The 26,607-nt window shown below is 46.8% G+C and overlaps 1 protein-coding gene across 2 annotated transcripts in view; it reads left to right on the top strand.

Annotated features, from left to right (window-relative positions):
- Positions 1–26,607, top strand: part of LOC147731591 (signal transducing adapter molecule 2-like) — a 520,259-nt gene that overhangs the window by 140,670 nt on the left and 352,982 nt on the right. For both annotated transcript variants that reach the window (XM_086956701.1, XM_086956702.1), the window contains exon 5: positions 20,413–20,559. In XM_086956701.1, the coding sequence (XP_086812827.1) occupies positions 20,413–20,559 (147 nt within the window). The remainder of the gene's footprint in view (positions 1–20,412; positions 20,560–26,607) is intronic.

A 26,607-nucleotide genomic window follows, 5' to 3' on the forward strand; every position in this document is an offset into this window, starting at 1 on the left:
TTATCCAGACACTCACCCTTATCTTCTTTCGCCCATCCGTTCTCATGTACTGTATCCACTCTATCTACTTCTGCTTTCACCCCCACCCCCTTCCCTGGGATAACAGAATTTACCATGTCACCTGCTCTCAAGAGTCTTAATTGGCTTCCCATTGAAGGAGAATGCATCTTCAAGACCGCTTGTATCACTGAAAGAGCCCTTCACACTGCAAACCAAAAATATCTTGAAACCAAACTATTGAGAACTGAAAGAAGTCGAGCCCTGAGACGCTCGAACTCTGTTCTTCTCATCCCTCCAAAACTGAAGAAAAAGAAAAAATCCCCAAAGTGTTCGTTCTCAGGAAATTCTCCAAGGATTTGGAACTCAATTCCTTAGGATCTCCGCTGTAATCTCTCCTGTACTTGTTTCATACGGAACCTGAAATCTCTATTGCTGAAGAAGTACTACAACGGCCTACCAGCTCGACCCACTCAGCATATAAATCTGTCCTAACGCCACCGATCTATTAAGTTGTATTATTCTTTACCCTCTGATATACTTATATAAAGTTGTATTGTTTTATTCTCACTAGTTGTAGTATGTCTACCCTCACAAATCCTTGTATTAGTTCTGTGGAACCTGCTCACACGACCCTTAAAGCGCGCTGATACTGTCAGATCTGAAAGAGACACGTTAGTTATAGATTCCTTACCTTAGAATATCCCCAGGCGTCAGACTGGATCCTGAAAGTTTTTCGTCAGCAGTACCCCTGTGCATTGGTAGGTTGCGTTGTGCGGCTCTGCGTCCGTCGCTGGTGTCGTAAGCGCCGAGATGACGTCACAAAGACTACTTAGGCGCCAACCATGTGCGCTGACGTCAGTTCTTTCTTTTTCTGCGCCAGCAAGCGCAAATCACTTAAGAGCACGTACCCTAGTCCCCTTTTGATTCACTTTTTTTTAGGCTTTGTCTCTACTTCTTTTGAGTCTTTGACTCCTGGTGCCATGTAGGGAGGCCTGGGTTTAAATCCTGCGGCGCCTGTCTCCCTACGATGTCGGTGGCCGATCCCCACGGCGTCTGTCTCTACTGTCTGGAGCGCAACCATGACACCCGGTCATGTTCCGACTGTCTGGCCATGGCTCCGAAGGCATTTTTCGGAGCAGTCCCGAAAGCTGCTGGAGGCCAGGCAGTCGTCTACGTGCCGTTCGAGGTCCAGGGGTCGCTCGAGGGACCGACCGCGAGCCATCATCATCGCTCCTTGGGGGTCAAAGTCTTCAACCAAGGAATCAGATAAGAGACGCCACAAGAAAAAGTCGAAGAAGCTTGTTTGCTCTTCGACGTCCCCCCGTCGGTCTCCGGACGAGTGGGCCAGGGGTCCTTCCCCTGCGGCTCCGTTGGAGCCTGGGAGTCCCGCGGCCTACCCGCCCTATCCGGGTCCGTCGGCGAGTCCGGCCCAGGTGCAATAGTTACTTGCCGCTATGGACCGTCTTTTCAGGCCGGTGGTCCCTATTAAGGGCCCTTGCTTGCCGTCAACGCCGGCCCCGGTGCCGCTAGGTCCCCAGCCGGCAGCTCTGGCGCCACAGGGTCCTCTGCTGGCGGCTCAGGCCCGACACCCCCTGCAGCTCCTTTCCCGGCGCCGCAATGGGTTCCGTTCGTTCGACCTCTGCCCTTGCCCGAGTTTCCGGACAATTTTGCTCCGGCTTGGGACCCGAATTGGGACATGGAGCCGTTGAAGCATTTGTTTTCCTCTTTGCCTTCCCCGCCGCTGCTGCCTGTGCCTCGGGCCATGCAGGAGGAGGATGACTGCGAGGGGTCAGAGGACCCTCTTGCACAGAAGTGCGAGTCTGAACATGAGTGGGCAAAAGACTCGGAGGATACAGGTGGCCATGACCTTTCCTCTGAGCCTGGGTTTGTGTCTCCTCCCGCTGTCATGGAGGAAGGCGCCACATACACTGTGGTGCTCTGTAGAGCAGCTGCGGTTCTTGTCCTTGCTCTGCCTACTGTTACCTTCAAACGAACCTCCTTACTGAAGTGCTTCAGCCGGTGGCAAGTTCTATGGAACCTCTGCTTTCATTCAATGAGGCCTTGACAGATGCTTTGATGGGCACCTGGTCTAGACCAGCCACAGGGTTTCCAGTGGATAAAAATGTGGCCAGGCGTCCTCGCCTGGCACCTGGTGGCTCAGCCTTTTTAACAAATCATCTGACCCTGGAGAGCCTGGTCATTCATACCTCCACTTCCCAAAGCGCATTCCCTACCTCTCCGCCAGATAAGGAATCGAAGAAACTGAATCAATTTGGCAAGAAGTTGTTTTCCTCTGCAAGCCTGGGGTTGCAGTCAGTCAACACCGCATGACTCTTGGGACGCTACTCTCACGCTGTGTGGGACACGTGGCGCAAGCTCTGCCCCAGTGTCCAGAGGAGGTTATGGCTGTACTTTCCCAAGCTATTGCAGGGTGGAAGCATGCCGCGAAATTCGCCATTCGGTGTGGGCTGGGCACCACAGACTCTTTGAGAAGAGCCATCTCCACGACTGTGGCCTCGTGTCGCCATGCCTGGCTGCAGTCCACAGGGTTTTCAGGGGATGTCCAGAGTTCCCTCATGGACATGCCTTTTCATGCTACTCGCCTGTTTGGCGATAAGGCAGACCGTGCGCTGGTGCGTTTCAACGACTCTCAGGCTACGGCCAAGTTCTTGGGACTCTACACCACACGCCCGACCACGTCTACCTGTAGTTCCTTTTGTGGCCACGGAAGGGGCGCCCCTACACGTTCGTTCAGCCAAAAGCCTGCGCAGAACTAACATCAGCGCCGCCGCTTCCTGGTGTCTGCTGTGGCGGAAAAGGGGGTCAGTATGCGGGTCAGTCCACCTCCGCTCCCGCAGCATCCACCTCAAAGCCTTCCTAGTCCGAGCTTTGGGGTGCAACCCACTCCGGTGGGTGGCAGGATTCAACATCACCTCCCCACCGGCGCTCTGTCACTTCGGACAGGTGGGTGCTACAAATCGTCCAAATGGGCTATTCCCTCCCCTTCGAGTCTACCCCCTCCTCCAGCCATACCACCTCAGTTCCACCACATGTCGGGGGATCACTTTGCGCTTCTCCAACAGGAAGTCACAGCCCTCTTGGCCAAGGGGACCCTCGATCGCGTTCCTGGGCCTGCGCCCCATCTTGGACCTCAGGAACGTCAATTGCTTCCTCCGGAAGGAGAAGTTCAAGATGTTGACTCTGGCTCAGGTCTTGGCTGCCCTAGACCCTGGAGACTGGATGGTAGCGTTGGACGTGCAGGACGCATATTTTCACATCCCCGTCCTGCCGGCCCACCAGTGCTACTTGCGGTTCATGGTAGGACAGGAGCATTTTCAGTTTGCTGTGCTCCCCTTAAGCCTTACCAGCGCCCCTCGGGTGTTCACGAAAGTGATGGCGGTGGTCGCAGCTCATCTTCGCAGGTCAGGGGTGTCAGTCTTCCCCTACCTCGACAACTGGTTGATGAAGGCAGGCTCGCCCCAGGCAGTCATGGCCCACCTTCAGACTACGGCCGATCTCCTGCATTTGCTGGGGTTCTCCATCAACATGCCGAAGTCGCAACTGAGTCCCTCTCAGAAGCTTCCCTTCATCGGACCGTTTCTGGATGAAACACAGTTTTGGGTTTATCCTCCCGAGCAGCGAGTCTGGGATATTTAGGGTATGATTCAGATCTTTTGGTCTCTAATCCGGGTTTCATTCAGGATGACTCTCCGGCTCCTGCGACTGATGGCCTCCTGCATCCTGCTGGTGCAACATGCCAGATGGCATATGCGGGCTCTGCAGTGGGACCTGAAGTTCCAGTGGGCACAGCATCAGAGCAACCTGTCCGATCATGTCTAGATCTTGGAGGGCACTGTACGACAATTGCAGTGGTGGCTCACAAATCTCGATTGGGTCAATGGCAGATCCTTCTCCCTTCCCAACCGGAGCACACAGTGGTGACAGATGTGTCCCTCCTGGGATGGGGCGGCCACTTGGGAGAGGCGGAGGCCAGAGGCCTCTGGTCTCCGGCGGAGCTCCGGCTCCATATCAACCATTTGGAGCTTCGGGCGATATGTCTGGAACTGAAGGCATTCCTTCCCTCTGTCCGGGGAAGTGTAGTGCAGATGTTCACGGACGACACCAGCGCCATGTGATATTGCAACAAACAGGGCGGGGTGGGGTCGTGGACCCTATATCAGGAGGCTCTGCGCCTCTGGACATGGCTGGAACATCAAGGCATTACCTTGGTGGTTCAACACCTGGCAGATTCTCTGAATGCCAGGCAACAAACTCAGCCGCCGGTGACTTGATGGATCACAAATGGCGTCTGAACTCGGAGTTGGCGCAGGGTCTCTTTCTGCAGTGGGGAGAGCCTTGATTAGATCTGTTCGCCTCCGTAGAGAACGCGTATTGTCATCAATTCTGTGCGTTGGAATTTCCAACCCGAGTGCTAGCGTCTTGATAAATGGGAGTATGTCGGAGAATTTCATGATCAAGAGGGGAACTAGACAGGGGTGTCCCTGCTCGCCTCGCTTATTCGCAATATACATCGACCAATTTATACGCAAACTTGATAGCCATCCTTGCGTGCCATCTATCATGATCAATAATTATGATACCAAAGTCCTAGCTTACGCGGACGATATAGCTTTAGTTACCATCAACCCCAAGGAGGCTATCAAGATTGTCGAGGAGGAAGCGGCACGATTTGGCAAAACCTCCGGATATAAATTGAATACGGGGAAAACTCATATAGTTCTAAATGACAAAGTGGAGATGAAGGATGTTAGATTTGTGGAACGCGCTATTTATCTAGGTGTCAATATAAGCGCCAAGGTAGACAAAATTGTACAGATAAACCTCGATCCATTAATATGGCGCACCAGAAAAGATTTAATTAGATTGGATAATCTACACTTGACTATTGGTGGCAGGTGCAATTTGATTAAAATGCTGATCCTACCTAAATTTTTATACTTTTTCAGAACAATTTGTCTTGAGTTTTCCCCGTATTACTTAAAAAATATCGAATCTCTGTTTTCTAGATTTATTTGGGGATTTAAGAAACCACGAAGGGCACTAAAATGAATTATGCTACCAAAAGAAAGAGGGGGGCTAGCTATGCCAAACTTTAGGATCTACTATTGGGCAACAGTGGCCAAATACAGTACGAATCTGATAGCTATCGATGCTAGTAATCTTGCAATCCCAACCCCTCAGGAAATGGTTCTAGGAGATATAAGCAAAGGGTGTTCATGGCGACATATTAACAACAATTTTTTAAGAAAACTAAATTCAAGACTATTTTGGGAATTTGGAAAGTTTGGATCAATATCCGTAAACTCCTAGGGTTGGGACACTCCTCTTGTTATACTCCAATTAGCGGCAACTCTGATCTCCCAGATATTTTTCAAGATGGTTGTATGTCTAGGTGGGCTAGGGCAGGGATTACCCAACTAGACTGCTTTTTTACCGAAAATAGACTTAAAAGCTTCTCGGAGCTTCCTAATGACTATAATGTTAGCAATAGGGATTTTTTAAATACTTACAGGTTAGGGATTTCTGGTCAAAGAAAATGGGGGGCGCTGTAAATTTCAAAATATTGCAGCCATAGATAAATTATGCTTAGAAACTACCCCTAAAATTGGGGAAATTTATAAGGAGCTTAATAGTACTCTTCCGGATGATCTAGACAAACATCTTGCTAGGTAGCAGGCTAACCTATCGGTACAGCAAGCAACACCGGATCGTGCGACAGAGCTTGCACAAACTTCGCTAATGTCAATAAAATTGCAAGTACAAACAACAAGAAAACCTAGGGGTCTATGTAGGAAAGTATCATAGAAATTCCTATTTGTTTAAACCTACGTCTAGCTCAGTACATCTGGTAGGAGTTAAGACTAAAAAGTTCTCACAGGACACGATAAACCTCAAGTGTGGGCCACCAGTGATTGTAGATTAACAGAACCTTGTGTAGGATTCCCATCAAAGACTTGTAATGATCAATGTTATCATTTGGTCATCCTTAGGGTCGTGTGTCTCTAGATCATTGAGACAAAGATCGTACCCTGTGGTGGATAAGGGTTGTGACCCGTAATCACTGTTGGACCATGTGATATTGATCAGATGGGATCTAGTGCAGTGCAAAAAAACAAAAAGTGGTGAATTAAAATAGGATAGAGAACCTAGAGAGAAAATTTTAAATAGGGAAGGTCTCTTCCTGTTAAAAACAAGAACAGCGCCTTAACATAGCAGTTTAACCAAATAGCTGCAAGGGGGCCAACATTTCAGCCTAATGGGAAAAAGGGGACCCAGGCTTTCTTCAGGGCCTCTGTTCTCAAAAATAATGCTACTGCATAAATGTGAATAACGTGGCAAAGCAAAAATTGTCAATAAACAAACGTGAATAGCATTCTATAACAGCAAAGGATATATATTCCCGACGTCTGTTAATTCTCTTCCGTGACACCTGGTGTGTTAGTTACATCTACAACAGAAAAAACACATAGTGAACCCACTGTAAAGATTAATCATGAAAGATCAAATGTCCACAATTTTAAGGAGATGATCTACTCACCCAGATTGTCCGGGGAATAGACCTCACCTCTCCTGGACCTGGCTCAGGACTTGTGAGACCCCGCTCTATGGAAGTAAAACAACCTGGCCTTAAATACAGCCGAGAGGATATATAAATCTATCCTGCTCTGTCTTGCATATACCTGACACAGGTTTAAAATACAGTTAACTCCTAGAGTTCACTCCCCATCCTAGTCCAGTGACCAAGGATCAATACTCCAAGGCACAAGACCCTTCTCTTTCAAACTAATAGCTATGATGTAATGATAGGATGAACAGTCCATAGTTGTATCTTCAATAGAAAATCCCTTACAAACTGTGTCCAGCAATGTAACCTCTTCAGGAGCAGCCCATATAAGTTATCCTACTCATAAGTAGTTGCTCATTTAGTAAAGAAAGGAGGGTTAACATGGGGGTGCCCATGCAATGAAAGGTATATCGGAATGACCACTAGAAAGGTCCGTACTCGGATGTTGGAACACAAAAGCACCTTTCGGTGTAAGAAAAGTGTTTCCAAATTAACCAAACATTTCATACAGATGAATCATCACAAATCGGACTTTACTTGGACTGTTCTTGAAAAACCTTTCATTCCCACCCATATAAGTGATGTATCTCGATTTTTGTTCCTAAAGGAGCAAAATTGGGTTTACAAACTACATACAGACACCCGAGGACTGAACAATGAGAATCCCTGGTTTAGCCTTCAGTAACACCGTCTGTAAGAAATACATTGCTGTTGACTTCTGTCTGTATTATAACATCAGTGTACAGAAGCACTGGGCTATCTGGGCATTTAATAGAAGTTGAGGGCTATACATAGCATTGTGTGATTTCATCCATATAGGTCACATAATCATGCCCTTTGTTATATGAGTGTCTTGTGTTTCTGCATGTTTGACCCAGCCTACAGCTTATCGACTTATTCTGCCAGTATATTGCCAGACAATATGCATTACTTGACTACAACCACTCTGGATATTATCCGGTGTATCATCTAGCTGTAAGTTCCTGCATTCTCTGGGCTTGATTATTAGCCTTAACTCTTGACACTTTCTGTTTCTAACATCCTTTTCCCACATAAAGTGTAGGAACTCTGTAGTTCATGAATCATCATGTAAGCCATGCTTCTTATAAATCATTTCTTGAACTATCGGGATGTGTATATATATTCATGTGTATACACTTATTCATGTGTGTATTTATATTTCTGTTGTGTATTTCGTGTCTATATAGCCTTAAACAAGGATGTTGCCCGGCGCGTTGCCCCATTCTTAAAGTGCCGTCGCGACCTACAGAACTACAAACGTCCATTATATGACGTCATTTAGTAGTCCCGCAGGCATCGCATTAGGACGCGTCTCTTTAAATGCCTGTCACAAGTGTTTCCTTTCTTCGGTTCGCTGGTTAGTCATACGCCTGACATTGGAGTAGTTAAGAGTCACGAGTCACACTCCACTCCACCGTTTAGCGCCTCCGCGACCTGTTAGAATTACAGACGTTCATGATATGACGTCATTTTGTAGTCCCGCAGGTATCGCGAGAGGACGCGGCCCTCTGCCGTAGTTGGTTTCTTTCATATTCATTTCTTCTACGCGACGGATTTACACTACTGGGCTCCATGGGCAGCATCCTAGGCGGTTCCAGTAAGAAAGTTATGACACAATTAATGTTTATTTTACAAAATGCAAAACGAGGAGTTGTTTGCTATGTATAACTTACGCTGATTGGTCACCTTGGTATGCTTTGGACCACTCTTAAGGGCTGTACCTGTCCTGGTCGTTGCCTCCCCCTGACTCAGTGCCGGCCAGAGGCAACGACGGACAGGTAGGCCATTTACTAGGTTAACCCTCCTTTCTTTACTAAATGAGCAACTACTTATGAGTAGGATAACATATATGGGTTGCTTCTGAAGAGGTTACATTGCTGGACACAGTTTGTAAGGGATTTTCTATTGAAGATAGTTGTGTTTTGTTTTGTACGTATTAAAGATCCTTAATGTCCCTAAATTTCCCTTCGGTGAATAGGTCCCCCATCTTTTCTATGCCTACGCTGCACAGTAGCGACATTCCTACACTTTCGCTTGTGACCGACAGCACCTGGTGGTGGTGTAGTGGCATTTCTGGAACGTATAGCGGGATTTTATTCGCTAATTGTCCTAGTTTACGCCATGCTTTCACTGTGGTGTCGATCGTATTTATGTCGCGCGCATGTAGGGGCTGTCGCACATGTGTTAAAATGGCTGATAATGGGATAGGTTTGATGTCCCCTTCTTCTACGGCAGCGTGGGTGAGATACGGTATCTCATGGTACCAGTAGGCTGCATAGTGCGCCTGAGCACACAGATAATACAATAGGAAGTCTGGCACCGCGTACCCTCCTCTGTCATATGGGAGAGTTAGTGTTCTGAGGTCTATGCAAGCCTGTTTACCCGCCCATATGAGCTACAACACCAGTGATTTTATGCGCCGGAACACCTCTCCGGGAGGAGGAATAGGTATGTTATTAAAGAGATAAAAAAATTTGGGTAAGATGTTCATTTTTACTATCGCGATGCGATCCGCCAGTGATAATGGTAGTTGCGTCCATCGTTTCACTTTGTCCTCTAATTTGGAGATTGTGCACCCATAATTTGAGCGGATTACTACCTCTGGATCCCTGTGGTACCAGACTCCTAGATAGCGTATGGGGTCCGTTTGCCACTCTAAGGGGAAGTCAGAGTCATGCGGGGTTGTCGTGTCGGTAAGAGGGATGATTGATGATTTGGACCCGTTAATGGTTAGGCCTGAGTGTACCCCAAATTTAATATATTCTCTCAACAATGGGTTCAGGTGCTCTGCAGGGCCCCTAACATACAATAACATATCATCTGCATAGGAGGAGATATGGAGAGGTCTAGATGGGAACTGCAAAGCGTATGATTTGTACTTATGTCGGATCCGGCAAGCTAGCGGTTCCAAGGCAAGAGCGAATAGCAGGGGCGATAGTGGGCATCCCTGCCTGGAGCCATGCTCAATGTCGAAAGCGTCCGAAACGTACCCATTGACTCTAACCCTGGCACGTGGTTTTGTGTATATCAGGGATACCCATTGTACGAAGCGTTTGAAAAAGCCCATTCTATGTAGTATAGTGATTAGGTAGCGCCATTCTATAGAATCGAACGCTTTGGCGGTGTCCAGCATCGCCGCTGCGGCCCTCGTAGTAGGTGTGAGATAGTGGGAGAGGGCAAATAGTGTCCTAGTGTTGTGCGAAGTGGATCGTGTTGGGATAAAGCCTGCTTGATCAGGGAGTACCAGGTTCGTCATCAATGGGTTCAACCTGATCGCCAGTATTTTTGCTAAGATTTTGGAATCTGCATTGATAAGCGACAGTGGCCTGTATGAGTCGCATGCCTCCGGGTCCTTCGAGGGTTTTAAGAGGGTTATAATTACTGATTCCCTTAGTGTTGGGGGTAGTTCTGCCTGCTCAAAAGCTGCACCATACATTGCAACTAAATAAGGAGTCTTGAACCTCTATGTATTGTTTATAAAATTCGTTAGTGAACTCGTCTGGGCCAGGTGCTTTTCCGTTTGGCAAGGTCTTTATCACATCGGTGACTTCCTCTACTGTTATAGGGGATTCTAGGTATTCCCTCTGTCCGTCCGATAACCATGCAATCGCCACGTAATCTAGATAGGCTAAAATTTCTTCCGCCAATGCCGTCTTCTGTGATCTTTATAAGGCACTGTATGTGTCGGTGAAGCAGTTTAGAATGCCTCACCCTCACATATTTTAGCTGCGAGTACTCTGCCAGGTCTGCCACACTCCCCGAAAGATCTGGCCACGTGTGTCTTGTTAAGGTATTTTATCTCATCTTCGACAAAGGTTTGATGTTCTGTGTGTACTTGTCATAATTCTCCCAGTAATGAAAGGTTGTGAGTGCTTACAAAGGCTGACTCCAGATCTTTCATGCGCTCTTCCCGTTTTTGTATTTGCTGTCTTATGTCCCTCAAGACGCCTACTGTGACGCTCATGCACACCCCCCCTATCGTGGCCTTGAACGCTTCCCACAGAGTGCACGGGTCATCCGTCTCCGGTGCATTGATCTGAAAATGTTCCTTGATCGCTTTAAGAATAGTGTCAGCATAAACTCTGTCTGTCAGTGCTCTCGAATTGAATCTCCAATGAGAAGGGGGTGGTGTGTAATTCGGAATTGTGAGCTTCAATAGAACCGTGTTGTGGTCTGATAGTGTCCTGGGAAGAACAGGTATATCCGATAGCCATAGTGCAATGTTATTTGTGCCTAACCAGTAATCAATACGTGACCAGCTATTATGTAGGACGTTAACATGTGACGCACCTGGTACATTTGGGAGTTTTTGTCTCCACAGATCTGTCAATGATAAATCATTTAATATATGTATAAGTTTTGTCCTAGCACGTTAGTGTGGTTCGGTGGAATTAGAGGATCGGTCTATCCTATCCACCAGTGTTACGTTAAAGTCACCACCCCATATGATCTGCGTGTCTAGTAATGTGTGCATGTGTTCCCACATCCCCTGAAAAAATTCTGGGGCATCCACGTTTGGTCCGTAAATATTAGCCAGTGTCACTCTTTGGCCACGCTGTATGCCTGTTACTATAACGTATCTTCCATTAGGATCTGTTATCACTAGTTGGGATGTAAAATTTGTGCCCTTTCGAATTAGCGTCATCACTCCTCTCGAGGAAGACGAGTAAGTGGCTGCGTATGTTGATTCCGCCCAGCGTTTGCCTATAGTCTGATGTGTGCCAGGAGCAATATGTGTTTCTTGTAGAAATGCTATGTCTATGGCCCATCTGTTCAGATAGGCAAACACCTGTCAGATTTGATTAGGTTGTGTGAAGCCTCTAACATTCCACGTGAGGATGTTTACATGAGGTCTACCGGTATTGCGTGTCATTTGCGTCATGGAGAAGAAGAGTATCCATAAATACTAGTGCAGTGCATTTCAAGAATAGAACTACAGGACTTGTGGTAGTACGGTGTTACATGTGATATCAGTACAATCTTTGTTGTAATTGGAGGTTATATTACACATTTCAATTGACTTGGTCTATGAACTCTAACATCCCTGTGCCCCCACCCGTTCCCACCCACTCCAGCAACCCAATCTTGCTGAAGCCTATTACCCATCAGAACAACTCCCAATAACATAACTAGGTTGGGGATCACCCTTGTGGATGTCCGCTTGGGGCACATCTCGCCATCCAACTTAATGGATGTGGACAGCTCTAAATATCAGCATCATTGATCGTATATTGCAGGGATAACCAAAATATCACATAATCTCTTAATATTCATAGTTTTTATTTTATTTTTTTATTTTTTATAAAAGACCTTTATTGAATGTGTTTTTAGAGGTGATACTTATATATCGGGGCCTACAACCCACCGGGCTGGCCGCTTCAAACATATTCTCAATTTAAAACTGGTCGGTGGTACACAGCCTTATGGCCGACAACCCTGGGGTCCGGCGGCGCACTCTCAACCATTGTCTACATACTATCCTCTAATTCGCGTTTGTTTGCTGTTAGGTCTTATTTTTTATATTTTCTTTTGTCTGTGTCATTAACCATAACTCAAAACTGTGGCCAAGATACATACTCACACTCAGTGGCTATTGCCATGTCCGTTTCTATCCATTAACTAACACCTTCGTAACAGTGGTTTAAGCACGCGCCAAATCACACTCACGGTGCAACACCTAGGTCTTCTATTAAGCTATATGTAATCGGCTGGACGGGGATAGGTAAGAGGCGAGTCTTGGTAGGGTTCAAACTGGGCTTTATTGAGCGATACAGTCTATCAGTACAAGTAGGACGGGCGGTAGGACGTCGCGGAGATCGGCTTCTTTCTCTCCTGCTCTTTCCGATCACTCCTTCTTCCCGCCTTAGGTTGATTCCCCTTCTTCCACTTCTGTCGGTCTCTGTCGTGGCCCCGCCTCCGCCGAAGGAGAGAAGCAAAAACAGAGGATGGTATCAGGACAGGTTCGCACGATAGTCAGTATCCGGGTAGGGGGTGAGGAAACACACAGTGCACCCTTAACTAACGTGACAGTGAGGGATGTGAAAAAGGGATTTACTCTAGGGTTCTGGGGCCCCACTGCGTTTGTTCCGCATCTGTCACGCACCTCTGTTAGCCACGCCCCTCCGGGAGAGTGGCTGGGCGATGCGTGGGGTCGTTGGCCTCCTGGCTCTGCTGGTCCCGCTGATCGCCTTAGGAACCTCAGGCGTCGGGTTCCTTGCGTCGGCTGCTCTCTCTCCGTGTGAATCACTCCCGCTGCTGCCTCGGGTCCGGACTCGTCTCTCGTCTCCTTGAAACCTCCCACGTAGTCTCCAGCTCCGTCCTCCGAAGTTGCTTGTCCTCGTCCTGGACCGGCCGTCGCCTCCGTCCGTCGACTCTCCTCTCCGCACTCTCCTCCGTCCTCCAGTTGACTCGCCTCCTCCGCTTTACCGCTCCACGACACTCCGCTGCTCCACGCCTCACCGCCACACCAATCCTCTCTGACCGCTCCTCCGGCGTATAGACACACCTGGTCTTGGGGAAGGGCTTCCTTTATGGCAGGTGGGTGCTCCGCCCCCTCGTGCAGCATACCTGGCCAGTTAAAGGGTCCGTGTTCCCATTCCTCCTCGTCGCATCTGTAGGTCTCTTCCACTCTGTGCCATGTAGGGGCATCCGCTGCCTGGGGAGACAAGAGGGGGGGTCACACATTACGGGTTCACTTCTGACCACCGGGGTCGAGGGCCCCTCGTCCTTGCTACACTATACCACCCACCCACACCCTCTAGACATCGTCCTCATCTTCATCTGAGCTTACTTCGTCATCCTCTGGTAAGGGTTCACACAGCTCTCCTCTGTACACATTCCAAGCGGACCACACCTTGTTCCACTTACGGGGGCCGGCCCTAAGCACATACACTGCTCTCTCCGTGAACATTTACAAGTCCATGTTCCTACTCCACATTGATGCTGTGGGTAGTTCTGAAGCTCCCCATTTTTGTGCAATGTCTCTTTTAGCCACCATGACAGCCAATGTGGCCCATATGAGTCCATATCTAGTCAGGTCGTTCGGTTCCCAAATGTTTAATAGGCATTTGCGTGGTTCAGGGATGAGAGAGACTTGGAGTGCCTGTGAGATAGTACGCATGACTTGTCGGCAATATTCTACTATGTGGGGGCAGTCCCAAAGCGTGTGGAACAGCGTACCCTCTTCCCGCAGCCGCGGAGACAAAAGGGGGTCAGCGCTCTGTGAATCTTGTGTAGCATGCACCGTGTGTAATAAATGCGATGTAGGATTTTGAGCTGCACTAATTTAAATTTCGCCGAGATGCCCACTTCTTTCGGGGAGGCTAGCGCCTCATTCCACTCTGAGTCATCAATATCACCTACGTCTCCCACCCATTTCTCTCGCAACGCCAATGTGGGGTCCTTCAGATTATTGATCAATTTCTTGTAAGTGAGTGAGGTAGCCCTCTGCTGCATGTAGTCAGTAAGTAACCTGTCTTCCAGTGGTGAGGAGTCTGGTACTTTGGTGCCTGTGGTATCGCCTGCAACAGTGAGTGTCTGATTTGAATGTACCTATACGTTTAGTTTGGGCCTAATCCATATTGTTGCTGCAGCTGCGTGAACGCGATCAGTGTCTTTCTCCCACAAATCTCCCACTGTAGAGATACCAATACTGTCCCATTGCGCAAAACCTTTACTATGCCCCACTTAATATTCATAGTTAACCACCTTTAGATCATGTACCCCAAAAATCTATTAGCATTAACAGTCACCAATGACAATATAAGCAATACAATCAAACAGAGTCGACCATGCTATGGAAGCAACCATAGACTGCAAGGTAAAAGCTTATTCATCACAACTAAGGGCGCTCTGATGTGCTATGTCCTTAGAACATGGTGAACATGTGCTATTCTAACAAATATAGTATCAGTCGTAATTATGTAGTTCATGTTGGGGACACATTGCGGTCATTAGCGTATAAGGCATAGTCTGCGGCTATGCAGCACAAACATGTCAAATCCACTCATAAAGTTCGGGAGTGAGTCGCAGCTGTGTCATATCGCACTCATGTCCATAACTGGCATGCGAGTACGTGAAAAAAAGTTAGGGACGTTGTATTTAGATAAGAACGTTCCTCCGCCAGTAGTACAGGGCGCAGATAGTCAGAATGGCGCCAAAGTGGTAGGTTACTATGCCTCAGCACCTTGTTCAAGCAATAAAGATAAGAAGACCTTACTGCCGTGTGGGCATCAACCTTGCTAGATCAGCAGCTCATGTTCATTCAGAGTCTTGTTGTTGCTCTCTGTGCGCCGTTTCTTTGTTCTGCTTTGCCACTTTTTTAACGAACTCTTGCGCAGCTTTCGGATTCGACAGTATGATCGCCTTTCCATCCCACATCACCCGCAGTCTGGCCGGGTACAACATGGAATAAGTTATGTGCAGATCCCGAAGCTTCGTCATCACAGCCGAGAATTCCTTCCGCGCTTGTTGGACGGCTACGGTGTGGTCCGGATAGAACTCAAGGTTGTTCCCTTGATGAGTGATTGTGCCTTTTTCATGTGCTAGTCGCAGAAGAGTATCCTGATCCCGATAATTCAATATTCTGGCGACTATGGGTCGCGGCGGGGCTCTTGTTGGTGGTCGGGGCACGAGTGAGCGATGGGCTCTTTCCACGACAAATATAGGAGACAGAGCCTCTGCTCCGAATATTTCTTTACATAATTGTTCCATGTACAATTCCATACGACCAGTGTTCGTTGTTTCTGGCAAACCTGCGATGCGTACGTTGTTGCGCCTAGGAGCGCGCTTCTAACTCCTCTGCTTTCGCTTTGATGACATCCAATACGCGTTCCATGCTGGCACATCTGTTCGTGGTAATATGGGATTCGTCCTCAACTGCAGATATGCGCGTCTCGGCTGTTTCCAATCGCTCGCCATGTTTCTCCAACTTGGCCGCCATGTTATCCACGCGGCACGTCGGGTTGTCTAGCTTGCTATTGATGTCCTGCAAATTCGATTGAATTGCTAGTAGTATCTTTTCCATATTGTTGGTTGGTGTTTGTTCTGCCCCTGTGGCAGTGCTCGCCATTTCTTCAGTGTTTTTTGGTGCCTTTTTGTTTTCGAAATTTATCTTCGGTTGCTGCCTGTCCGGGCGTACCATTGCTGCTAAGAGTGCTGACACCGGACCGGTGATTGTGGTCGTGACCTTGGTCTTGTGGGTGCTTGTCGCCGTCTTTACAATGGTATTATGTCAGCCAACTGTCTCAGCGCGATCGGGCGTATGTTGAAGAAGCACCGCGCCTGTCGTAGTTGCAGTAGATGATAGGTTTTGAGCGCCAACTTTGTGCAGTCCTGTCCAATGGCGCTGACGGTATTCCGCCGTGGCTCACCCCAATGGTTATTCCTGAAGTGAGTCCTCTGCGTTGCAGCAATGCATATGCCGAGTGCTCTTTACGTTGTTGCGAGGTGATGATCTACTCCGAGTTAACCAGGATGCATTGACCCAGAAAAGCGGCAGATCAGTGGTACACTTTTCGCTTAGCGCGCGACATTGAACGCTGTGTGTTTTGTTCGCGCTTTCGCACCAGTGCTTCATGCTGCGTTACAGGTTCGGTGTCACCAGGATTCGCACCGCTTCGTAGTAGAAACCCTGCATCAGGCTCAGTGACAGGGGCGCTAAGAAATGGTGTTCCACACGCTAAATTCCGACTTTAAAGCTAATGTCGGTGTTTATTGGCGATTCTCGCAGTTCCGATAATACAGGCGCCGCCATTTTGCGATAGCATACCAGGGTTGTTCTAGGCACCTCGCTCCGCTCTGTCTTGCGTTAGAACTATGCATTGGCGAGTGACGTGGTGCCGGGATCTCCGCTATGGGCGCGAGGCGAGCAGGTCAGCACATAACGAATATGCTAGCGCACCCACTGTCCGTTCCACGACCTAGAAGGTGTCAGTGTTCCATTAGGACGTCGCCATCTTGAATGCTTGTTGGCTCCGATAGAGGCATTTTGCTGCAATCTCGTGAAATCGGCAATCCTGTCAGTGGAGAAGCGTTGCGTTGGTCCCGCGCTACCTTCCCATTCGATTTGTTATGCTCCGATGGTCATTTACAGGGCATTTAGTTGGTGTAATCCCTTTTTGCTTACGGCTGTCCGGCGGAGCTGCGATGCTAACCAGCCATTCCGCTGTGCGCCCAAGGGAAATATAGTTAAGGGGATTTCCCGAAGGAGAAAGCTGATGTGGGAATCTCTCTCTTCTTTCTCTTCTTTTCCTTTTTTGTTTTTTGGTTGTCAAATCTTGTTAGTTTATGTACGATCTAATTTGGCCTGGAAATCTATTTCTTCAACTTTTATACTTCAGGTGGTTCAACCAAATTTGTTTCTTGACCTTTGTCTTCAAGTGGGTGGAGGGTGGGAATTGATTTGTATTAAAATGTCACTCGGCGACGCTTTTTGTCGCTAGTGGAGTTGCGGTCTGTTGTACGCCTTTCCGCCTATACCACTTTTGCCCAGAGTGCTGAAGACAGTTTGGCGCGACCGGGCCCAAGTCCTCCTTGTTAGTACGGATTCGGCACAAAGATATGGTATCCCGAGCTACTCAGCATGGCGATCGATCCCCCGATCCGACTGCCTTTTCGGGAGGTTCTTCTGTCGCAGCAGCAGGGTAAGGTCCTCCACCCAAACCTGTCCAGCCTCCACCTTCATGCGTGGAGATTGAGCAGCGACAGTTGACAGCTTTCGATTCTCCTCCCGAAGTCTAGGATGTCATTCTGGCAGCCAGACATCCCTCCACTAAGACGGTATATGTCAGCAGGTGGAACAAATTTGTGGCATGGTGCACAGCAGAGGCTGTGTATCCCCTTTCTGCTCCCCTTTCTGAGGTACTTCTGTTTCTACTTTCCTTGGCTTAGCAGGGCTATGCGCTAGGCACTATCAAAGGTTATCTTTCGGCCATCTCCACATTTCTAAGGCTTCCAAATCAGCCTTCACTCTTTAAGTTTCCGGTTGTTAACCGTTTCCTGAAAGGCATTACACACACATTTCCTCCTGTGCCTTTCATAATGCCTCAATGGGACTTAAATCTTATCTTAACCTATCTAATGTGCACTCCCTTTGAGCCCTTTCAATACTGTCCTTTACGTCTTCTCATTCTAAAGACTGCTTTCCTGGTAACTATTACCTCTGCCAGACAAGTGAGTGAACTGCAGGCTCTTTCTTCTAACCCTCCTTTCCTTTCTGTTCATCCAGACAAGATGGTTTTAAGGACCTGTCCTTCTTTCTTGCTAAAGGTTGTCACGCTCTTCCACATCGGGCAGATCATCACTTTGCCCACCTTCTTTCCGCCTCCACATCCTTCAAAAGAGGAGGAGAGGCTCCACCGTCTGGACCCAAAACGTTATATCTGAAGCACACACAACCGTTCCGGGTGGATGACCAGCTCTTTGTTGGCTACGTGGGCGCCAAAAAAGGTTGGGCCATGTGCAAACGAACCATCTCTCTGTGGATCGTTCTGTGCATCAAAGCATGGTACTCTTTGGCTAAGAAGGAGCTTCCTGTGGGGCTGCGTGCCCATTCTACCAGAGCAACGGCAGCCACTACTGCCTTGGGACGTAGCTTTCCCTTGCAGGACATTTATCAGCCAGCTACGTGGGCCTCGCTGCACACGTTTACTAAGCATTATTGCCTTGACAGTCCAGGCCGGAGAGACTGCTTCTTTGACCGTTCTGTTCTCTGTGACTTTCTGGTGTAATCTTGTTCGCAGACCCACCACCGGGGTTTCGTATTGCTGGGGTATTTATTGAAAGGTAGGGAATCTATCATTAACTTGTCTCCTTCAGATGCACAAGTTACTACATTAGTTATTGATAGATTCCCTACCGCCCCACCCATCCTCCCCGTTCTCCGAACTGATTTCTAGGGTAAGGTCATCCCTTTCAGGGCGCTATTTTCATGGCACCAGTGGTCAGTTTTTTGCATGGCTCTGCGTTCCTAACGTGGAAAGTCGTGTATAGAACTAACGTTAGCGCGCATGGGTGGCGCCTAAGTAGTCTCTGTGACGTCATCTCGGCGCTTACGACGCCAGCGACGGACGCGGAGCCGCACAACGCCCCCTACCGACGCGCAGGGGTACTGCTGACGAAAAACTTTTCGGATCCAGTCTGACACCTGGGGATATTCTAAGGTAAAGAATCTATCACTAACTAATGTCTCTTACAGATATATTGTTACACAAGTAGTAACTTGTGCATCTACCTAGCGCTCTATAACACTATCAAATAAATAAATACAAACTAACTGAAGTGGACTGGCGGATAGAGAAATTTCATAGCAGGCTGGTGTCACTGAGAGGCAGTTAGAGGTGGGTAGAAGTAGTCACATGACTCTTTCTGCATGACCGGCTACTCACTGGCTGTACCCTCTCTACTTACTTACTAGTTTGCCGATGCGATTTTGCAGCTTTTAAATGTAATGTCACAGCTGGTGTTTTTAAACTATGCCATTGGTGCAAACACTAATTCACTGCATGATAGCAAAATGTATTATGATTTCAAATGAGTTGTTAGTTGAAGGTAATTCATTATATAAAGCTGCCAAAATGTTACTTCAAAATGATTCTTTAAACTCCCCAAACTCATTTTTGTGTCATCAAGCTGCCAAAAATATCAGTCGAAGCTAATACTGTAGAGGCAACATATTTAAATACAAGCCATTATCCATGTATTGCATTGCCATAACCGCAATTCTCAAGGTAGCAGCTCAGAGAAATTCTCATATATAAGGCTTTCTTTATTTGTTTCTCCTGCTTTTGAGTAGAACATTTTTAAATGTAGCAAGGAGATGAGTGCACACTCCAGAGTCTTCTGGATAACACAATCTGAAGTTTTTTTTTTTAGCACAATAGTTCCCAAAACAGTGGTAATCTGGAGCGCTGCCCTTCCTGTGTGCATACTGTACCATTTTACTATTTTCACTTTTGTGCACAGATTGAGCATGATGAAATTAAACTTTACTGCAGTCTTAGTGCAGTTTTCTCTTTCATTCTTCTGTGGCATCATGCTGGTCTTGTCTCCTCACAGAACCATGACACCTTCCCCACAGAAACAAGGCATAGCACCTTGTGGTAGTTCAGCATTGCTGCCATTCTGTGGCAGGAGGCTGACTGACTTGTGATCCTGCCTGAAAATGCTGCATAGGAGCAATGGGAATGGTTTGGAGAGGGAGGAACAGCATCAGAAATCATCAAAGTAAATGATCAAAAACAGTTGGAGAAACCAACCAGCATATCACCCTTAAACAGCCGGGAGCAAGCTGAGGATTTTGCTTTCTCCACATCTAATGCATCTAAACAAATGTAGCAATGATATTGGATTATTGTACAGTTATGCTGTTTTTGGCATTTAGCCTAATGTGGGAAAAATTACGGAAGATTTTATTTAGTTTCTCTTTCTTGATCTGTGCCCAAAATTGTGGTAAATTTAAAACCGGTCAGCTCCGTAGACTTAATGACAACAAACTATTCTATGTAGCGTTTACTGCATTATGTACTTCATCCAACCTCTCAATTCACAACTAATTACAGTTTACAATTGTGAATTATGAGTCAAAGGGCACAGAGTGCCAAGGATTCTACCACATGCGAGTAAATTATTTTTACATTTTATTTAAAACGTAAATATTATTTAAAACGTAAAATTGAAAATGTTAGATAGTGAGCAAGTAATCGGTCTTTGAGTACTATATTCTGTTCTTGTTTATGGGTATTTGAAGTGCATTTCATATTGCTTGATGCATATATTCTAAGTATTTGTTCAATATTTAATTGTAGGCTCACCCAAAGGTATGTGAAAAATTAAAAACATTAATGGTGGAGTGGTCTGAAGAATTTCAAAAGGATCCTCAGTTTAGTTTGATATCTGCCACCATCAAATCAATGAAAGACGATGGCATAACATTCCCGTCTACTGGATCTCAGGTAGAATTAATTTGTATGGCTGCTTAAGTAATGAGTTTATATTTTGTGAAGTTACTGTTTTTGAATTAAATCTTTTTTTCTACAAGATAATATTGCATATGTGTGTAATATATTTGATATACCTGGGTTTTGTAGGGGGCTAGAAATGCTGACATATGCTTATTCCTTTTAGATCTATTTCAGTAAGATTACAAAGTCCTTCGTTTGCATTATCCTGGGGAATACTTTTGTTTAGCCTCAAATGCTACAGTGTCTTCTATGCATGACTATTCTAGCCCTTATGCCCCCATATCATCCTCCTTTTCAAATTCCAGCCTATGAGCTAGGTTGAAGCAAAGTGACTGCGGCTGGCACTTGTCTAGAGAAACAGCAACTGGACCACCTCTGTGAGAAGTTAGCGTGGCATATGATGTCCTCTAGTTCTAGTGTTGATACAATGAGTGCAGTCAGGCCCTGGGACATGTGGTTGGTTGGACCATATATATCTAGGAAAAAGCAAGCAAGTACCAACCACACTTTTTTCAATCCTTCTACTGTATTACTATATTATTTGAATATACTTTGATTGTCCACATTTATATGTATTGAATTAAGATTGATACAGAGCGTCACTTTGTCAAATTTAGACAAGGATCTGTGTACATTAATCGAAATAAGTAAATATTGTACAGTTTGTATATATATGTGAATGTTTTGTATTTATGTATAAATGTTAAAATGTTTTGTTCCTTTTTACACATAAAAATCTTTGCTTGAAAACTAAAAAATAGAAATTAAAAGGGTAAGAAACACCCAACAGACCCAAGAGTAATATTGGTTTGTTTTTCCTTCAGTAGAAGGATTGAAAAAAGTGTGGTTGGTACTTGCTTGTTTTCTCTAGTTCTAGTGGGTACCTTGCACCAGTCTAATCGACCCTTATTGATGGTGGTCGTAAAGTCAACCTTATAGAAAGCTATCCTAGTGGTAGCATGAACCAGCAGTCATCCGGCTAAGACTTCAGTAGGCGAATTAAGCAAGTTGTTTTACCAAATATAATCCCTTGAGTACTAAATGAAAGGACACCACACAAGGTATATATCAAATATATATGTATTTATTCTAAACACAACCCCTCTGCACTCTTTAGGAGGTCAGAGGTAAAAATACAATACAAGTCACTGAGTTAATATACAATAAGTTGCACAGTATGAGTTGTGCCCTAGAGGCCTCACAAACCATATACTAAAATAGTGGTATAAGAACCACAAGAGAATTAGAAAGCAGGCCTGGGGCCTGTGGAATCGCTGGAACTCCTCTAAACAACCAAAGGTTAGGAAGTAGGAGGCCCACGGGAGACGCGTGCAATGTCTAAACACAGACGCGGGTTACCATTGACTTTCTATGGGAAACGTAAAAGTTACAAATATACAATTTAAGGACACTTCCGGGTGGACTACGATGAAACCCTTTTAAACTAGGACACTTCGAGAGTCAAGACCCACGGCAGCACTGGAGTACTCTTGTTACCTCACCCAGGGAAGCCGGGTGCATAGGTGTCTTTTTGTGTCGGGTTTCGTCGTCGTTTTCAATGGAGAGCTGCAAAGAAGTGCTGCAGGCGACCAGAGGAAAAGTGTCCGGGTGGATCCTAGGGTGGATCGAAGATCTGAAGAGCCTGAAAGCAAAAGGGACAGAGTCTGGGTCACTAGCCAGTGACCAGGAAGGAAGCAGGCGATGTCTGGTGATTCCAGGTGAAGGAGTGAAGTTTGTCTCTTCAGCCACGAGGACCTGGAGGCGTCAACGACAATCAGGGGCTGAATTCGAGCTGTCCCACGAAGGATCTAGTTGACTGCGGTGTCGGTATCCGGATTGGACCCAAAAGCTTTGGCAAACGCAACCCACGCAGGATGTCGAGATTGGCTTCGGAGCAGACCAGCAAGGTCTGGGTAACTTCTCCTTTGTAGGGAAAATGGATTAAGCCTGGAGCAACCTGGAAAGTGAGTCAGAATCAAAATGGTGTCCTCAGGGGGCTCCCTAGCCAACGGGCAAGGAACCGGGAAGACACGTCGAGCTGAAATGCAGGAGCGGGTCCCACGGGACACTCGTGGAGTGTGGAGGCCTGAGCTTCGGTGCAAATGGTGCTTGGGTCTGGGGCTTCAAGCACCCCAATGCACAACTTTAAGATTCGTCGAAAAAGGAGTGCAGCTTGCAAAATGCAGGATGTCCAGGTGTTCCGGTCCCACGTCTCTTGTGTCCGCCACGGGTCTCCCCTTTGCTGTGGGTCGGAGTCAGAGATGTCTGAAAGTCCGTGTCCTGTGTCACAGATTCTTCAGGATCCAGCGGGAGGCTCGAAAATGCAGACCAGCAAAGTTGCTGTTGGTGCCTGCTTGAACAGGGTGGTCACTCCTTGACCACAAGGGAGATTTCTTCCGTCTTCCAGTCGAAATGGAATGTTGAAGGTCCAGGATATGTCTTGCAAAGATTCGTCCAGGGTTATCTGAAGTCCTAGGGACTGGGGTCCTATACTTATACTAAGTTTAGGGGTTGGACTATCTTTAAGGTCCCTCCTATGGGTGGACCTGGGAAGGGGGTGGTTACACCCCTTTCCCCTTGTCCAGTTTCGCACCAGAGCTGGGGCTGAGTGCCCCAGCAGCTGGTTTGAACCGGGCTATGCATGGAGCACCTTGTGTGCCCCAGGCAGTGTCTGGAAAAGCATCTGCTGATGCAGCCCTCCCTGCCCCAATACACAAAACCCTGTCTGGGGAGGTGCTGGCACCTCCCTGGACAGGTAACCTATTGTCCAGGCCTCCCCTGCCGGAGTTTCGTCCAGCAGCAGGAGGTCAGACTTGTGTCTGTGGCAGCAGCATCCATTTTGTGATGCTGAGGCTCTGTTTAACTTTAGCCGGGTAAACCAGTAACTACATGTCTGCTCCCTCTAGAAGGGTGGAATGCTACCCTCGCCGCCAGGACTGGCGGGAGAGGGGGGGGGGGGGAAAGTAGTATTCCAAAGTGTTTGACACCTTACACAGCATGTTTTGATAAAGCCAAACCAAAGTTAGCACTAACTGCGATGATTATAATGCACTTAAGAGTATATGGTATGGCTATATCATAGAACAGCTATAAGGAGATGGTTCTGAAAGCTGCAGAGGGGCTCAGCTCATGCTAGGGCACCCTCTCACATAAAACCAAGCACTCTGCCTACAGGGTTGTTAAGGCCTGCCATAGGAGTGACTTATAGGTGTATATCTGTCTATATGTATATATAGATGTAGGTATACTATATCCAAGTAAGGGGTGATTACACCACCTTACCCAGGCTGTATGAACAGACCTGTGGTTTCAGTTTGGTGGGCCAGCCAGGGGTGGCATAATACATGCTGCAGCCCCTGGTAGGCCTTGGGTGCCCCTATGCCCTGGGTACCTATGGTACACTATACTGGGACTCACAAAGGTGACTCAGTAACCAATCTGGTATGTACCTAAAGTACATGGTATCAATTTAGAGAGAGAACAGCTGGGCCGTGGGTCTGATTGGCAGGCCCACAGCCACACTAAAGTCTAAAAACCAGAAAATCACAGCAAAAAGTGGGGGTGACTATAGGAAGCAGACCCTACTCTCCTACCACCTCTTCTAATAAGATACTGTCCTGAACAAGCTGGTATGTTTTTCTCTTTCTGTCAGGCATTATACTGAAACAAACTTGCACACTACCACCTCAAGGAAAACACGCATTGGAGAGGGTTCAAATGCTTGGAGCCTTCGGGCAGGTGGTGTCACACACCACACATCCGGTTCCTTAAGTGGCATTTGAAACCAAATTTCCAACGAGATACAGTCACCTCTTTAAGATGGATATCCCCATTGATTTAGCCTAGATTCAACAAGCACCAACATGATAAAACTAGTGCCCATCTGTTGTACATAAGGGCCAGCGAATATTAACACAAATGCAGGAAACCTGACATTGACAGTTAAAACAGGACAGTGCCATTTTGTGCTATTGAGCGATGCAGAAACTAAAGTGGTAAAAGAAAATTAGATATCTATCTTTTTTGACTTGCCTTATACATTAAAATGCTTCAGTAAAAGAATGAGCTGTTTACAAGAGGAGACATGGATGCAAGAGAACTGTGTGCTGAATTGTATTTGCTCCCAGTATCCACATCATCCAACCAACTTTTAAGCAGTCTCTTTAGTTCTGCTTTTACATTCAATTTACTGTAGCTTGGTATTTACATTGTGGAACAAAAAATGCTTCTTGTTATTTTTTTATACTTCTATTGAATTTTCATTAACATTACAAAACTGACTGTGAACAAAATTACTTCTACTTTTCGAGCTCGTGGAGTAAGCATTCATTGCATTGTAGATGTATAAGACAGGCACAGGAGCATCCCAGGGCATTTAAAACAAGAATCCAGTAACACATACCCCACCTTAACCCCCCCCTTCCTCACCTCTCCTGCACCCTACAACATCATGTCCCTTATTTCGTTCCAACTGGCTAAATTATTATGCCTGTCAGTTTCCACAATAGCTTTTTTTTTTGGTAAGGACTTCAGCCATTGTCCTGAACTCTTTCCACAGAGCCCATATCTTATCAAATTACTGTGGGCCACCAGGGACAGAGTATACTACTATTAGTGTCACATAACAGAGTAATAACATGTGTTTGAATATCTGCTCCTCCCATATTCCCAATATCACCAGGGAAGGGTTGAGAGCCAGGGTCTTCCCAGTTATCAGCCAGATCCTGTGCCCTGCTTTGGTCCAGAATGACTGCATTTGTGTGCAGTTCTAGAAGATGTGCTGTGGCGTCCTAGACTGTTCACAGCCTCTCAGACATTAGTGATCACTAATTTTCCCCATAGCCACGAGTCTGGTCCTAGAAGAAGTATGCTTGATGCAATACTTGAGGTTGCACTAGGAAGAGGAAGAGCCTTTACCTAATAGCAACTTCCCTTCTGCGTCGCCGGGGTTGGTGTTGGGAGTCTGCCGGTCTTGTCGTTGGGTCCGTCTTCTCCAGGCCCAGTGCCTCGAATGCTGTATATCTAATGAACGCAGCTGCAGGAGCTTCCCCTTGAACTTGAAGATGATGCGAAATGGATGGCCCAAAGAGTAAGGTATGCCCTGTGTAACGACCGGATTTTCGGACCAGATAGAATCAGCTCATCAGAGCACCACCAACCCAGACGAAACGCAACCACCTCCCTCCTCAGGACCCATCTATCCAGGCACCTGGGTACCTACCTGAGGGTGGGGAATTAGCAATATACAAGCTCATATCATCAGAAACACCACTAAATCTGTAGGGATTACTAGGAATACTCACTGATTACTAAGGACGTCCATGCCCTACACCACACTCACACAATATAGTCTTGCGACCACATGGGCCTAGACTAATCTACCCTGGGGCAGTTCTGATTATATACCATTACACACTGGCCGCAACCAGTGCTCGCTCAAGCCACAATCTTGTGGGTATAAATACCAGTATCCCCCCTGGTACTCTCTCTATTTCCTTACAAGCCACAATCTTGTGGGTATAAACACCAGTATCCCCCCTGGTGCTCTCTTACTTACATCACAAGCCACAATCCTGTGGGTATACACACCAGTGTCCCCCCTGGTGCTCTCTTTAACGCCGCCTCACAACAACGATCACTTTCCTATGAATACCTTCAGCTCTCTCTCTCTATGTTGGGAAGTTTCTCTCACTATTCACTAGAGGTACAATAATATTATGGAATGGCCGAATTACACGGTGTACAACTTATTCTCTAGTTCAAGGTCTCTTCTCTCCCTAATTATTCAGGTACCACTTACCTGATCGGGGATCGCTTCCGTTCGTGCAATGACACCTGACTAGAAGAAAAGGTTACCTTTACTGTATAAAAACAAGAGGTACACACTATATGCAAAAGTTATTCCCTGATTTAAGCGCTCCTCCTTCCTTTTGATCCATCAGTTACCATACAGCATCTGGTTAGAACATAAGAACAACACATGCACACTGGTTCACTAAGGACTGGCGTTCCTTTATTACAGTAACATTAACAATATAA

The sequence above is a fragment of the Lissotriton vulgaris genome, chromosome 2_1 (genome assembly GCF_964263255.1).
Source record: "Lissotriton vulgaris chromosome 2_1, aLisVul1.2, whole genome shotgun sequence".
Lineage (NCBI taxonomy): Eukaryota > Metazoa > Chordata > Amphibia > Caudata > Salamandridae > Lissotriton > Lissotriton vulgaris.